We start from the raw sequence: 14,812 nt of genomic DNA, 5'->3' as shown, positions 1-14,812 counted from the left end.
ACCGAGGTGGATGGAGAGGTTACCGTAGTGGAACCCATGGCACCTCTAGATCTGGATGGCAGCAGACGTCTGGGTCCAGTTTTTAGCAAGGTTCTCGCGAGTTTGGGACTAGTTGGCAGCAACACTCTCGTGGATCCAACAACAGTTTTTGAAATGTCAAATGTCAATTGTGTTATGGTTTTGGGCATTTAGCAAAATACTGCTTTCAATTCACTTCATAGCATGTACAGGCTACCGCTAACTTGGCATTTCAAAATTCTCAGCTCACCTCTGCAGGTTGGTTTCCTGATACGAGTGCTAATCAACATGTGACACTGGACCTTTCCAGTATGACGAGTTCAGAGCCCTATATTGGTAGTGATCAATTGCATGTCGGGGATGGTAAGGGACTTGTTATATCACATATTGCTCATTCTAAACTTTATACTCCCAAACACACTTTTACCTTATCAAATGTTCTGCATGTCCCACATATTAAAAAACTGTTATTGTCTGTTCAGAAATTTTGCATTGAGAATAATGTATTCTTTGAATTTCATTCATCTGTGTTTTATGTTAAGGATCTAATAACCAAGGAGGTTTTCCTTTCCGGTCAGAGTAGGGATGGTCTATATGTCTTATTCGAGTCTTCTGCAACGTCCATACCTGAAGCTTTCCTATTTACATCTGTGTCCTCCACTGCTGATGTTTGGCATCATCGCCTTGGGCATCCTAGCTCTCGTATTTTAGGGTCTCTAGTATCAAATAATAAAGTTGCATGTACTTCAAAAGTGTTTAATTTTAGTTGTTCATCTTGTCCTTTAGGCAAAACATCGCGTTTGTCATTAGGCCTTACTAGTCATAAAACTTGTGCTCCTCTTGAACTTGTTTTCAGTGATGTTTGGGGACCTTCTCCTATGTTATCTACTGACGGTTATCGGTATTTTGTGATTTTAGTGGATGTCTATACTAAGTATACCTGGTTCTTTCCTTTAGTAGTTAAATCTGATGTGTTTAAAATTTTTCTTCAATTTCAATCTCTTGTTGAACGTCAATTCGACACCAAAATTAAATTCGTTCAAACAGATTGGGGTGGTGAATATAGGAAAATAAACACATATTTTAAAACCATTGGAATCCATCTTCATTTAATCTATCCTCACACATATGAACAAAATGGTACTGTTGAGCGTCGTCATCGTCACATTGTTGAAACTGGCCTTACGCTACTTGGTCAGTGTAAGGCTCCATTAAAATTTTGGAGTTATGCTTTTGACACGGCTGTTTATCTCATAAATCGTATGCCTACTGTTGTTTTAGATGGTTGTACCCCTTTTGAACGTTTGCTTAAATCTTTTCCTGATTACAGTTTTCTTCGTATTTTTGGGTGTTTATGTTTTCCTTTGCTTCGTCACTATAATTGACATAAACTAGATTTTTGGTCAACACCGTGTGTGTTTCTTGGCTATAGTTCCTCTTATTTGGGTTATCGTTGTTTTGATTTGTCAACATCTCGTATGTATATTGCACGACATGTTAAATTTCATGAAAATACATTTCCCTTTGCATGTTCTAAACAGACAACGTCCTTGCCTTCTTCATCTCTACAAACAGCACTCCTAGCCTTAACTTTTTTTCCTACACTTATGAGCACTCCATCTACCCCATCTCTGCCACTTTCTCCAACACCTGCTCATAGGGCTGTTGCCTCACCTCCTTCACCCTATCCCGTGAGTAACAATCCCTCTCCTTTATCTCCACTTTATTATGCTACTGATCACTCTCCAAGTATGGTTTTTGTTTCTCCAGGTATGATGATTCCACTGTTAGCAGACTCCTCTCCGGTTGTGTCCCCATCTCGGCCTCCTAGTAGTCTCACATCGGGTCCTTCCTCTAGCTCATCTCCTGGCTTGCATTTGGTAGTGGATTTATCTAACTTTGATCTTTAGCAGGTTTCTCATAACCCATCCCTTCTGCCAGCTAACTCCTCTCGTAGCCACCACATGACACTTCGTCTATGCCAACCAAAACAGGCGCATTTTGGTGTGTCTTAGTCCTCTGCTCCCATGCGTTCTGCTTAGTCCCCTGCTTTCGTGTGCTCTACGTCTCTTGAGCATGAACCTCTTACGTTTAAAGACGCCACTCAGCACTTGGCATGGCAGCAAGCTATACAAGATGAGATTTGGGCTTTGCAATCAAATGGTACATGGACTTTAGTTTCTTATTGTTCCTCTATGAATGTTGTTGGCAGTCGCTAGGTCTATAAAATCAAGCGACGAGCAGATGGTAGTATTGACAGGTATAAAGCCCGTCTTGTTGCCAGAGGGTTCACTCAACAAGAAGGAACAGACTATCTTGAGACTTTCAATCCGGTTGTTAAGCCTGCAACTGTGAGGTTAGTACTTACTATTGTTGTGTCCCGTGGTGGTTTATTCATCAACTTGATGTTCACAATGCTTTCTTGAATGAGATCCTTCTAGAAAAGGTGTATATGGAGCAACCACTTGGTTTTTCTCACCCTACTCTACCATCTCATGTTTGTCACCTGCATAAGTCTATCTATGGTTTAAAGCAGGCTCCCCGGGCGTGGTATACCAGACTCAGTGACTTTCTCATTTCTCTTGGTTTTCGTGCCTCTAATACTGACCCTTCTCTGTTTATTTACTCTGATGGCCATGATCTCATTTACTTGCTTGTGTATGTGGATGACCTTCTTCTTACTGGGAACAATTCCACTCTGCTGCGTCACTTGATTACCTTACTGAATTCAGAATTCAAAATCAGGGATTTAGGCTCTGTGCATTATTTCTTGGGAATTGAAGTCACTAAGACTGCCATGGGACTTATGCTCTCACAACATAAATATACTCTTGATATCATTCAAAGAGCTGGTATATCTTCATGTAAAGCTGTTGATACGCCTGCTTCATCCTTTTCTAAGCTATTGTTGTCCTCGGATACTCAATATTCTGATCCTACCCGTTACCGACAGATTGTTGGTGCCTTGTAGTATCTCACTTTTACTCGTCCGGATATTTGTTATGCTGTTAATAAAGTATGTTAGTTTCTGCACTCGCCTACCGATGGTCATTGGTCCCTTGTCAAAAGAATTGTCCGGTATCTTCAAGGAACGACATTTTATGGTCTACACATCACTCGAGGTTCCTTTCTTTCCTTACATGGTTTTACGGATGCTGATTGGGCTGGTAGTCTAGATGACAGAAAATCCACCGGTGGCTACTTGGTATATCTCGGCCGAACACCTATTTCTTGGAAGTCTGGAAAACAGCGCACAGTGGCTCGTTCATCAACTGAAGCAGAATATAAGGCTCTTGCAAATGGTATTGCTGAGATTTTATGGATTCGGGCTCTGTTATTTGATCTTCATTTCTCCTCTGCTCCTATGACTATCCTTTGGTGTGATAATTTAGGTGCTACCTACTTGTTTGTCAATCCTATCTTTCATGCTCTCAATAAGCATGTTGAAGTTGATTATCACTTTGTTCGTGATCGAGTTGCTAAAAAAGACATTGAGGTTCGGTTCATCTCCTCCAAGGATCAGCTTGCTGATGTTCTTACCAAACCTCTTCCTCATGCGTCCTTCACTTATTTTCGATCTGAGCTTCATGTGAATTCCCCTCCTTCAATTTTAGGGGGCATATTATGGAATGTTTATTATGTATATTTATATTTATCATGTATTTATTTTATATAGGATTCTGATCATGTATAGTATACTACATGGTTAATACTATGTACAACCCTCTATATATATATATATATATATATATATATATAATATATATATATATATATATTACATGAAGGGAGGGCTGATTCATTCAATCACAGCCTCTAGAATATATTCCAAACATGTCATCTCCCTTAACTTCAACTTGCATTTCATTCTTTTTATTGTCACCTCAAATTGACCCTCGAGGGCTCCTGGATTGGTTTTTGCAAACTACGATCCCTATATTCCTACCTTTTTTCACATCAGGACATGGAAGAGTATTTAACATGTTAGAATATATTTTTCATTTGATTGTATTTTGAATTTTTAGACATGATATAATATATTTTATGGTTATAAATAGGTTTTTAAAAATACATGTGACATTTTATTTATTTATTTTATTAAAAAGAATTCAAATCTATGTTTTTGAAGTTCAAAATCTTGAACCCAAAATTTTTGATAATTTAATTTACCTTCATTTACTATAATCTGTTTTAGGTGAAAGATGGTTCTTCCACAATCTTCAAAAAAAAAAAAAAAAAAAAAAAAAAAATCTTGGACTTGAGCTCTAAAATCAATACTCACAGGTTTGGAATTGACAAGTCTCTGCTATATTTTCTTTCTCCGTCTCTTTTTGTCCCTTGAAATCTTAAAATAAAATTTCATTTAAATAAATATGTTAAATAATATTTTAAAAATTATTATATTACGCTATGATTTTAAATAATATTTAATATTTTTATAGTTATATTTAATTTTTTTATATAATTATATATCGAACTAATATACAAGTCTTTTTTTTTAAATGCATATAAATATTTAATAAAAACAATATATATATATATATATATATATATATATATTTCTTATTTTTTTCATCTTTTTTATATTTTTTTTAACTAAATATTCATTAATGTTTTGATGTAATCGTATAAAAAACAACTACAATTTTATTTTTTTCTTTATTGATTTAAAATCTCTTTATAAATCATTTTAAGTAGAGAAGCATGCCTTTAATAAAAAAAAATAACATTTTTATATTAAAATTAAAAAGAAACAAATTAATAATGAAGAGAGGATTTCGGCTTATGCGATACATTTTTTTTCACTTAATTTAAATTTTGTGTTTCTACGTATATATATTTTAATTGCTTCAAATTTGTGTTTAAACAACCAACATATCACTACCAGAAAATCAATAAATACAAACGGAAATATCGAGGGAATATTTCCGTCGGTAAATTTCCGAGGGATTTTACCGACGGAAATATTTCCGAGGGATTTTACCGACGAAAAGATTCCCTCGGTATATACCGAGGGAATTACCGTGGGAAAAAAAAAAAGCAAAACAAAAAAAAAAGATGACGTGTCATTTTTTACCAATGGAATTCCCGACGGAATTTTTCCGTCGGTAATTCCGTTGGTAAATCCGTCAGGAAATCCGTTGGTAAACTGTGAACATTGTTCATCATGTCAATTACAAAGGAAATTACCGACGGAATTTTTCCGTCGGTATTTTACAGAGAGCTCCAGAACTGTTCATCTTCCAATTGTACTGTTGTTTTACTTTACGGACAAAATCACCGACGGATTGAAAATTCGTCGGCGTGTTTTGACGGTTTTCTGAAAAAATTCAATTGATTTAAAATTTTCATTTAAATATTACAGACGGAATCACCGACGGATTGAAAAATCATTGGTAATTTTTGGCGGTTTCTAAAAACTTTTTACGAAATTAAAAATTTAAATTAAATATTACCGACGGAATAATTAAAAAATATTAATATTCAATTATCCATCGGTAAATCTGTCGGTAACGCGTCCCAATAAAAATCCTGAATCCGCTTATTTCACAAGAGACAGACTCATTTCTTCTTCTTCTTCTTCTTCTACTACTTCTATTTCTTCTTCTTCTTCTTCTTCTATTACTACTTCTAATTTTATTTCTTCTTCTTCTTCTTCACTATATGTAAAAAACATCAATATCTATTTCTTTCTCTTCTTTTCTCTCCTCATCTCCTTCTCTTTTTCTCCATGCTCGGGTATGTCTTCTTCTTCCTTCTTCTTCTTTCTTCTTTTATCCTCTTAGTTTTTTTTAATTAATATGCTTCACGATTTTTTTTTTCCTTAGCTTCACTTGCAAGTATATTAAGGTAAGATCTTTCTTTTTTCTTATTTTTCATGATTTTCACTATATTTGTTTTTTTATTTAATTTTAATTGATTTTGTTCTTAATAATTGTATAAATGTTGTTGTGAGTTTTTTTTTTTTTTTTTTTCATATGAGATCAATTTTTAGTTGATTTATTTATAGGATTTTTAAATTTTTAGCAATTGCAACTTCATTTTTTCATATGAATTTTTTAGTTGAATTAATTTTTTTGTTTTATTTATTTGTTACAAATTTGTTTGAGTTGATTTTCTTATTCTTTTTTCCAAGCATTTTGAGTATATATTATACAATGTTGATTTATGTTAATTTAATTATTTTATAATTTTATAAAATGAATTTTTTTAAAATGTTTTTAAATAATTACCGACGGATTTACCGACGGAAATTATTTCCGTCGGTAAATCCGTTGGTAAATCCATCGGTAATAAAAAATAATTTACCAACGCGTCTGTTCCGCCAGTAAATCCGTCGGTAATATTATTACCGACGGAATTACCGACAGAAAAAAAAAAATTACCGACAAAAAGATTCACCGATAAAAATTCTCTGTCGGTGATTTAGTCGGTAAATTAATTACCGATAGAATATGTGTCTTACGCCGACGGAAAAAGTCCGTCGGTAAAACTGTTAAATCTTGTAGTATATAATAATAAAAAAAATATTTGTTCCATGAACATAAAAAAAATAAATAAAAAGTAAGAATTATGATAAAAAATAATACTTTTTCTCGAAAATTAAATAATTGAAATAAAAAAATAATAATACTGATTTTAGTTATGTTTCGAAAATTGTCCCGCACGAGAAATGCTTTATGACTGGTCGTTGACCTACCATCTCTTTGTCGCTTCTTCATGTTTTTTTTTTTATCCAAACACGACTTTAACTGTGCTACTAGATACTGTATTAGTGAGCACACAGAAAGCCAATTTCCCTCCTATTTAACTTGATTCCCCAAAATAATAAAAAATATCTCATACCTCCATTATTGAAGTAAACCAAGTTCATCATGTCAGAAGCCAGAAATTACTTAAAACATATTGCTGTGCTAGCATTCCCGATGGCCACTCATGGTCCTCCACTTCTTTCTCTCGTCAGGAGGCTGTCCGCTTCTGCTTCATATGCAAAGTTCTCATTCTTCAGCACAAAGGAGTCCAACAGCAAACTTTTCTCCGAGGAGGACGGGCTGGAAAACATAAAACCGTACAACGTCAACGACGGTTTGCCTGAGAACTACAACTTTGCAGGGAATCACGATGAAGTAATGGATTACTTTTTTAAGGCGACGCCGGGGAATTTTAAGCAAGCAATGGAAGTGGCGGTGGAAGAGGTAGGGAAGGATTTTACTTGCATAATTAGTGATGCATTTCTTTGGTTTGCAGCGGATTTGGCTCGGGAATTGCATATCACTTGGGTGCCCCTCTGGACCTCAAGTTCTCGTTCCCTCCTCTTGGTCCTTGAAACCGATCTAGTCCACCAGAAAATGAGAAGCATTATTAATGGTAAGGTTTTATATTTTCCTTTTTGAGCTGGTCATCAACAATATAGCTATTTTGTTAGCATATTCTCAAGTGAAAAGAACTCGTAACTATCAAGGGAATTGAGATTTTTCTACATAATGAATTAATGGCTAGAACACACGTTGTGCTTTTACTGATTTCTAAATTAAGGAACTCGACAGGATCAAGAGACAATCTTCATCATCCTAGGTAATTAGAGGTGCAGTTACTATGCGTTTAATTGCATCTACGTACATGGTTTTCCACGGTCAGAGTAGAATTTATTTGTAATAATTAATTATCTATTTTAATTTAATTCAATTATATAATTTCATTTGAATTCATATGATAACTGAATTGAGTTTACATGTTTGAAAAAGATAAAATTCAATTATGTTCAAAGTGTTTTTTTTTTTAAAGAATTAGATGAGTATTTTAAAAAAATTAACTTTAATATTATTTTTTTGAATTGTAAATCAGAAGGTTTACAATGAGAGCACCAATTTTGGGTAGAACATAAATCTTGGAATTGGGATTTCATCAAATATGCATGGCCTCATGGCCTAGACAACATCATCAGTGATATTATCTTTTTTCCTTTGTTGTCTGCCTAGCATATGAATATATATGTTATCCTTTATAGTCTGATAACTTGTTCATTTGCATAATCTTATTGCAGAGCCCGAGGATAGAACAATCGACATTCTTCCAGGATTTTCTGAACTACGTATTTCTGACATACCTAAGGAACTATTCACTGACGTCAAGGAATCACAATTTTCAGCAATGTTGTGTAAAATGGGATTAGCATTACCACAGGCAGCTGTTGTTGCTTCAAACTCTTTTGAAGAATTAGACCCCGATGCGGTGAATCTGTTCAAGTCAAGGCTTCCCAAGTTTCTCCACATCGGCCCCTTCGTGTTGACATCTCCAGATCCGTTCACGTCTGATCCACACGGTTGCCTGGAGTGGCTGGACAAGCAGAAACACGAATCTGTGGTGTACATTAGTTTTGGAAGTGTGATAACGCTGCCACCCCAAGAGTTAGCAGAGCTAGTAGAAGCGCTGAAGGAATGCAAGTTGCCATTTCTTTGGTCATTTAGAGGCAATCCTAAGGAAGAATTGCCTGAAGAGTTCTTAGAAAGGACTAAAGAGAAGGGAAAAGTAGTTTCATGGACTCCGCAGTTAAGAGTCTTGCGACACAAAGCAATCGGAGTGTTTGTGACACATTGTGGGTGGAACTCGGTTTTGGATAGTATTGCTGGATGTGTGCCTGTGATTTGTAGACCATTCTTTGGGGATCAAACAGTGAACTCGAGGACTATAGAGGCAGTATGGGGTACTGGTCTCGAGATTGAAGGAGGAAGAATCACAAAAGGAGGTTTGATGAAAGCCTTGAGCCTTATCATGTCAACCGATGAAGGGAACAAAATGAGAAAGAAACTTCAACACCTCCAAGGTCTTGCTTTGGATGCCGTGCGATCAAGTGGTAGCTCTACAAAAAATTTCGAAACTCTGGTAGAGGTGGTCGCCAAGTAATGTGAGATGAAAAATTCCAAGAATTTGTGCTTTTGAGAGTAGTTTAAAGCTGCAGTACGTAGTTCTGCATGGAGATAGGCTAGTTCTGAAAGATCTTCGAACTAGGCTTGGAAGTACGTAGTCAAGGCTTCCCAACTAATTAAGTTGTGAAAGATCTTCGAACTAGGCTTGGAAGATATGTCTGAATCGATCATGTTTGTATCCTTTTCATTTTTAGTTTTTTATTTTTTTTATTTTAGATTTTATCATTGTCTTAGTTTTTTATTTTTACTGTGTTAAATTCAAAAAAAAAAAAAAAAACTAATGCATGAGGTACTAACTAATTAATAAAACATTAACGAGGAAAAATTATATATATATATATATATATATATATATATATATATATATATATATATATATATATATATTCAAAGTGTAGAATCTCGAGACACAACACAAACACAAATACCAGGAAAGCCACATTGGTTAAATAAAATATGCTAATTGGTAAAATAACTCCTGTAATATTAGTTTAATTCAATTTAGGCCGGATCTTCTTATGTTAGTTCCTTAAACTATAGGTCAAAGCAATTCATTAGGCTTCCTATAGAAGCATATTATATATACTGAAAAAGTGTTTTTTTTTTATCTTACAATCCTTAACAGAGACGGTGCATTACTTTGATCTGATAATTTGCGGGATTAAAATAAATAATTAAAAAAGGGTTAAGTAAGGGTTAAGTTGAACTTAACCAATAGTTCAGAGATATTTTACCAATTAGCCATTAATATAAGCTAATGTTATTGCACAAGCAGCAAGTTGCAGGCATAGCTTGCTATGGCTAATGTCCCATATTCATGGCTAAATCATGTCATATAATAATGAAGGAAAGCAAATAGCAACTGTTGTAATAATTAAGACAATGCATGTGAGAGTTTCTTGACTTTAAGTACTGTTGGGAATCTAAATAGAGCATCCAACTAGATAGTTTTTGCTCTCGAAACCTGCATTTATATATATATATATATATAGCTGAAATAAGCCGATCCACACAATATCCAATGTCAACAAAATAAAAATACAATAGCCCAAGTCAACAAAATAAAAATTAAATCACAATAAAATTTAATAACCCCTTACTTGACCAAAAAATTAATACTATTGAACAAAACATATAATTAGGTAGTACTTTTGGTTTTAAAAAATCCCTATTTGGCATTCTTAAGTTTTTTTTTTTTTTTTATAACTTAATCTCTCTATTAAATGTCTCTTCTTCTTCTTCTTCTTCTTTATCACAAGTTAAATCTCATATCACCAATTTATTTGTTTTTCTTCATAAAGTACTATTTTGGCTATTTACCAATCGAAAGAAATCCAAGCATAGTCTGGTTATTTTCTAAAAAAATTAAAGACCACCTCCTCAGCAATTTTTTTTTTCTACATGTGCCAACTCAAACCTTTTTTCACATGATTCCTAGCAAATGATCGAACATTGAAAATCACTATAGAACACACATTGTGCATGAAACCCGAGAAAGCATAGGGCAGAGAAATATATTTTTTTTGACATAAAAAAAGTGCTAGGCTAAAAAAAACAAGTCCAGAGACATTGGTTGAAGTGACAATTTATATAATATGGAAAAAAACAACAACAATAAATAAATAAACTAACAAGAAAAAAACAAGAAAAAGATGTAAAAAACATACTTGAACTTGTCTAGATTATCAAATAGCCTAATATTACCCTAATAGAAGGAAAAACACAAAAACAGAAGAAAAACTTCATAAAAAAAAAAACATCAACCTAAAAAAAGGATAAAAAACCCAAGAAAACCCAAGCGAACCACTAAAACCTGGTCTATTCTTAAAAACTTACAACTTGTTAAATCATGGACTCGAGTTCAATTAAAAAACTTTATTGTCAACCAATTATAAATATTCCGTCGGTAATTTTGACTTTATGTTGCCGACAGAAATATGTCGTCTGTAAATCCGTTGGTATTAAGCGAATTTCTAGTAGTGCACTTTATTTTAAGGAATGAAATCATTGAAAAAATATTAATTTTTTTTTTTTGCAAAAGTAATAAAAAAAGAATAAGGATAAAATTTGAGAGAAAAACATTTGAGGACAAGATTTGAAAAAAACAAATCCCAAAACAATAAATAGTAATTAAAACAATGAGTTTCAAATTTGAGAGATTAAAAAATCATAGGGGATGAAATTAAAAAATATTTGTAAATTGATGGATTATTTATAGATTAAAAATGATAGGGGTGAAATTGAAGAAAGTTTTTGAGGGATAACCGAATAAAATCAAACCAAAAAATAAGAAAACAAAGCACAAAGAAAATAAGAAAAATAAGAAAAATAAGCAACAAGAAAAGAAAAAACACAAGCAAACTCGGGCAAATCTCCTAAAACCTAGTCTAATATTTAAAACCTGCAACTTGTGAAATCATGTATATGGGTTCAATAAAGAAACTTAACTCTTAAAAAAAAAATTTGAAGGATAAAATTAAGTAAAAAATATTAAGAAAAATAAATTGCAAAAGAAAAAAAAAATCAATAAAAAGATTGGAGAAAAACTTTGACAAAAAAAAAAAAACCAATGGAGGATGAAAAAAGTTTTCTCCCATGCAAAATAAATTGCAATTAAAAGAATGAGGATCAAATTTGAAAGATTAAAAAAATCATAGGCGGTGAAATTGAAAAACAAAATTGTAATTTTATAGATTATTAAATATTAAAAAATGATAGGGAGTGGAATAAAATATTAAACCTTTTACTTGGTGATTCAAAGAGTATATATAACCTCTGAACTCTGTCAATGTGTTTGAATGAAGGAGTTGTAACATTATTTTCTCCTGGTAGCATTAATGAGAAATATATATCTTTTACAGAATATTAATGTTGATAGAAATATAGTAGGTCATTATAATACTTTTATACACTTAATGATATAGGGAGATAATCATTCTTGACTTTTAACTTTTTACATTAAAATTTATAAGAATAAATTAACAAACTAATCCTCATGACCCAATATAGAGTCTCGTGACCCAATCAGGAGACCAACAATGATCGTTAGTTCCATAAACATTTAGGAATAATTCAAAATCCAAAGGTGATAGGTTTGATAGCTTGCCAGACCTATACGTGCTTGGGCTCAATATGAAGCTCGACTTAATAATGTTGGGTCTGACATTTCACTAAATCTACATGTACTTGAACATAACGTATAGCTGAACTCAAAGATATTGAGTCTATCATCTTGCAAGACCTATATGTACTTAGGGCCAGTGTGTATCTGAACCCAATATTATCGGTTTGGTATCTCACCACACCCATATATACTTAGACGCAACACATAGCTGAACCCAATGATATTGGGTTTGTAATTTCACCATATGCATATGTACTTGGGCGCAACTCATAGTACATAACTGAACCTAAGACTGTTGAGCCTACAAGTAAGTCAGACCCATGTCATTTGGGTTTGACATTCAGTCAAACCTAGGTATGTTGGGTTATTACCCTTTATTTGACCTTTTATAACATGAGTTTTAAATAAAATAACATATATAAAATATATTGATACATCAAGTTGTATAATTTTTATTCTATTTACATATGCATTCAAAGACTTGTTCGAAAATGGCCTCAACCATGTCACGCTAAGGTAAATCAAAATTTTAGTAATTCAATATCTATGTGATGTAAAAGCATTCCTAGTAATTCCAACATTTATATCCTCTAATCAATTTGGATTAGATGGTTCTAAATAAAGCTTAAAAGAACTTGAGCTCAACCTAAAGAAATCAACAAATTCAAATGGAAAACTGTATCAATATAGAGCAAGATACCGAGCTAAGTATATATCCGTAGAAAGCTATTTGTGTCTAGTTTTCAACAAACCAAACGGTACATGATTTGGAGCTTTGTACTAAGATTTTTGGCCATTTTACTCCTAATACAAGCTATTAGAAAAATAAAAAATCCTATTCTCATATTTTGCGACTTACAAGATTACCCTCTTCTTCCAATTAGATTTGTGGGCCGCGATTTGTCATGGGCAAGTCATTTTTATCCAATTTTTTTTTTTTCAAGGTAACAAAAATGCTGAAAAACATCTAAGAGCTGAATGATTAGTTTAATTGATAATTTAAAATAATATGAATAAAAAATATAACAACAATAAAAAAATTGATAAAAAATGACCCGACCTAAGCCCATCTATATTATAAAAAACTCAATGTTGAAGGGAAAAAACTTGAAAAAAAATTTAATGCTAAGGAAAAAACATCTAAGACCTAAGTCATTAGTTTAATTGATAATTTAAATAATATGAATAAAAAATACAACAATAATAAAAAAATTAACAAAAAATGACCCGATCTAAGCCCATCCATAGTATAAAAAACTCAATGTTGAAGGGGAAAACTTGAATTTTTTTTTTTAAAAAATCAATAAAATAATCCTTAATTAAACCAAGTTCAATCACAAACTCTGAGACCATTGACATAAGATTGATATAACCTTATAAAAAAAAATATATATATTTGGAGACAAATTTTTAATTAATTAAATGAGAACATGATAACTCTATAAAAAAAAATGAGAAGGAAAAAGTTGAAGCTTAATATTAGCAAATAAAAAGTTATAGGATGAAATTCAAGAAAAATTATAACTAAAAAAAAAGGTTGACAAAATCTCGATCTGAGCCCACCAGATTCAAAATGCAAAATATTTGACTTAATCATAATATCAAGGTAACCACATTGAAAAGCAAATGGAATAAAATTTTGAAGCTTAATAATCGAACAACTCAATATTGAAAAGTGAAAAAAAAATATTAATTTAAAAAAATAATAGAAAAAGTAATTTAATTTGGTATGAATTTGCTAACCTCGCGAATATAACTAAAGCATTATAGGGAATGAAATTAAAAAACATTTGTAATATAATATATTATTCAAAATTAGAAAAAACAATAATTGAAAGGATAGGAATTAATGGTGAAGGAAAAATAAATTCTACGGGTTAGTTTAACTTTTTTCAGGGGTTGATGTTGAAATCAAGAAGAAAAAAAAGGAAAAAAAATGGTTATTGGCATCAAATTAGAGACATAAATAATATTGGGTATAAATGGGGAATAGCTGGAAATCCCAAGTTTCTTTCCAGCTGGCTCATGCACTCAGAAGTAAATTGTCTATCAGCTCTTGCTGTTCATTGAACGTCGTGATTTTTCTTTGTTTTTGAATCCTTTTTACACTCCGAGAAGTAAATTTTTCATAATTTCCTAGTCCTAGTGTGTATATGCCTGTTTTTTTACCCAACTACAAATGTGGATTTAACATGGTTGTTTGTTGTGTAAAAAAGCTGACTTTTGAGAATAAAAAAGTAGGAGATTCTTGCGCATCTTTCTATAAATGCATTCCTTATGCATACAAAAATAATCATTAGCATTAGCTAAATATTCTTAAAGTTCATGGCCCCAAAGTTGCAATATCATCGAGCTCTAGGTTGCTCATATGATGGCCACTAGAGGCTTACATAGTCGTTAACTTCAGGGCCTATGAGATTAGTCGAAGTGCGCGCAAGCTGAACCAGACACCCACGTTAAACTAAAAAAAAAATATCATCGAGTACAAGGAAATAGTAAGAGCATCTTTGACGATGCTGCTTGTTTTCAATTTTTTTTAGTTTAAAATTATTATTTTTTATATGTTTGTATTATTTGATATGTTAATGTTAAAAGTAATTTTTTTTAAGTATAAAAAATATTATTTAGATATATTTCTGAGCAAAAATATTTTAAAAAACAACCATTATTACAATACTAGAGATCATATAAGTGATCAACTATAAAATCATATATGATGGCTGTGGAATTTCATTTTCAACTT

General features: G+C 32.3%; 1 protein-coding gene across 2 annotated transcripts; it reads left to right on the top strand.

Annotated features, from left to right (window-relative positions):
* Positions 1 to 6,830: 6,830 nt before the first annotated feature.
* LOC118057941 (flavonoid 3-O-glucosyltransferase) lies at positions 6,831 to 9,157 on the top strand. Of its 2 annotated transcripts, XR_012170079.1 has the most exons (3): positions 6,831 to 7,386; positions 8,063 to 9,027; positions 9,089 to 9,157. XR_012170079.1 is itself a non-coding variant. In XM_073409726.1 (2 exons), exons 1-2 carry the CDS (start codon positions 6,894 to 6,896, stop codon positions 8,920 to 8,922), a joined length of 1,353 nt encoding a protein of 450 aa, XP_073265827.1. In that variant the 5' UTR covers positions 6,831 to 6,893; the 3' UTR covers positions 8,923 to 9,157. The 2 variants fall into 2 exon arrangements, 1 of the variants encoding a protein (XP_073265827.1); XM_073409726.1 differs by having other exon boundaries at positions 8,063 to 9,157.
* The last annotated feature ends 5,655 nt before the right edge of the window (positions 9,158 to 14,812 follow it).

Source organism: Populus alba, chromosome 6 (genome assembly GCF_005239225.2).
Source record: "Populus alba chromosome 6, ASM523922v2, whole genome shotgun sequence".
NCBI classification, from domain to species: Eukaryota; Viridiplantae; Streptophyta; class Magnoliopsida; order Malpighiales; family Salicaceae; genus Populus; species Populus alba.
Note: the sequence above shows the minus strand (reverse complement) of the source record. Positions and strands in the feature narration are given on the sequence as shown.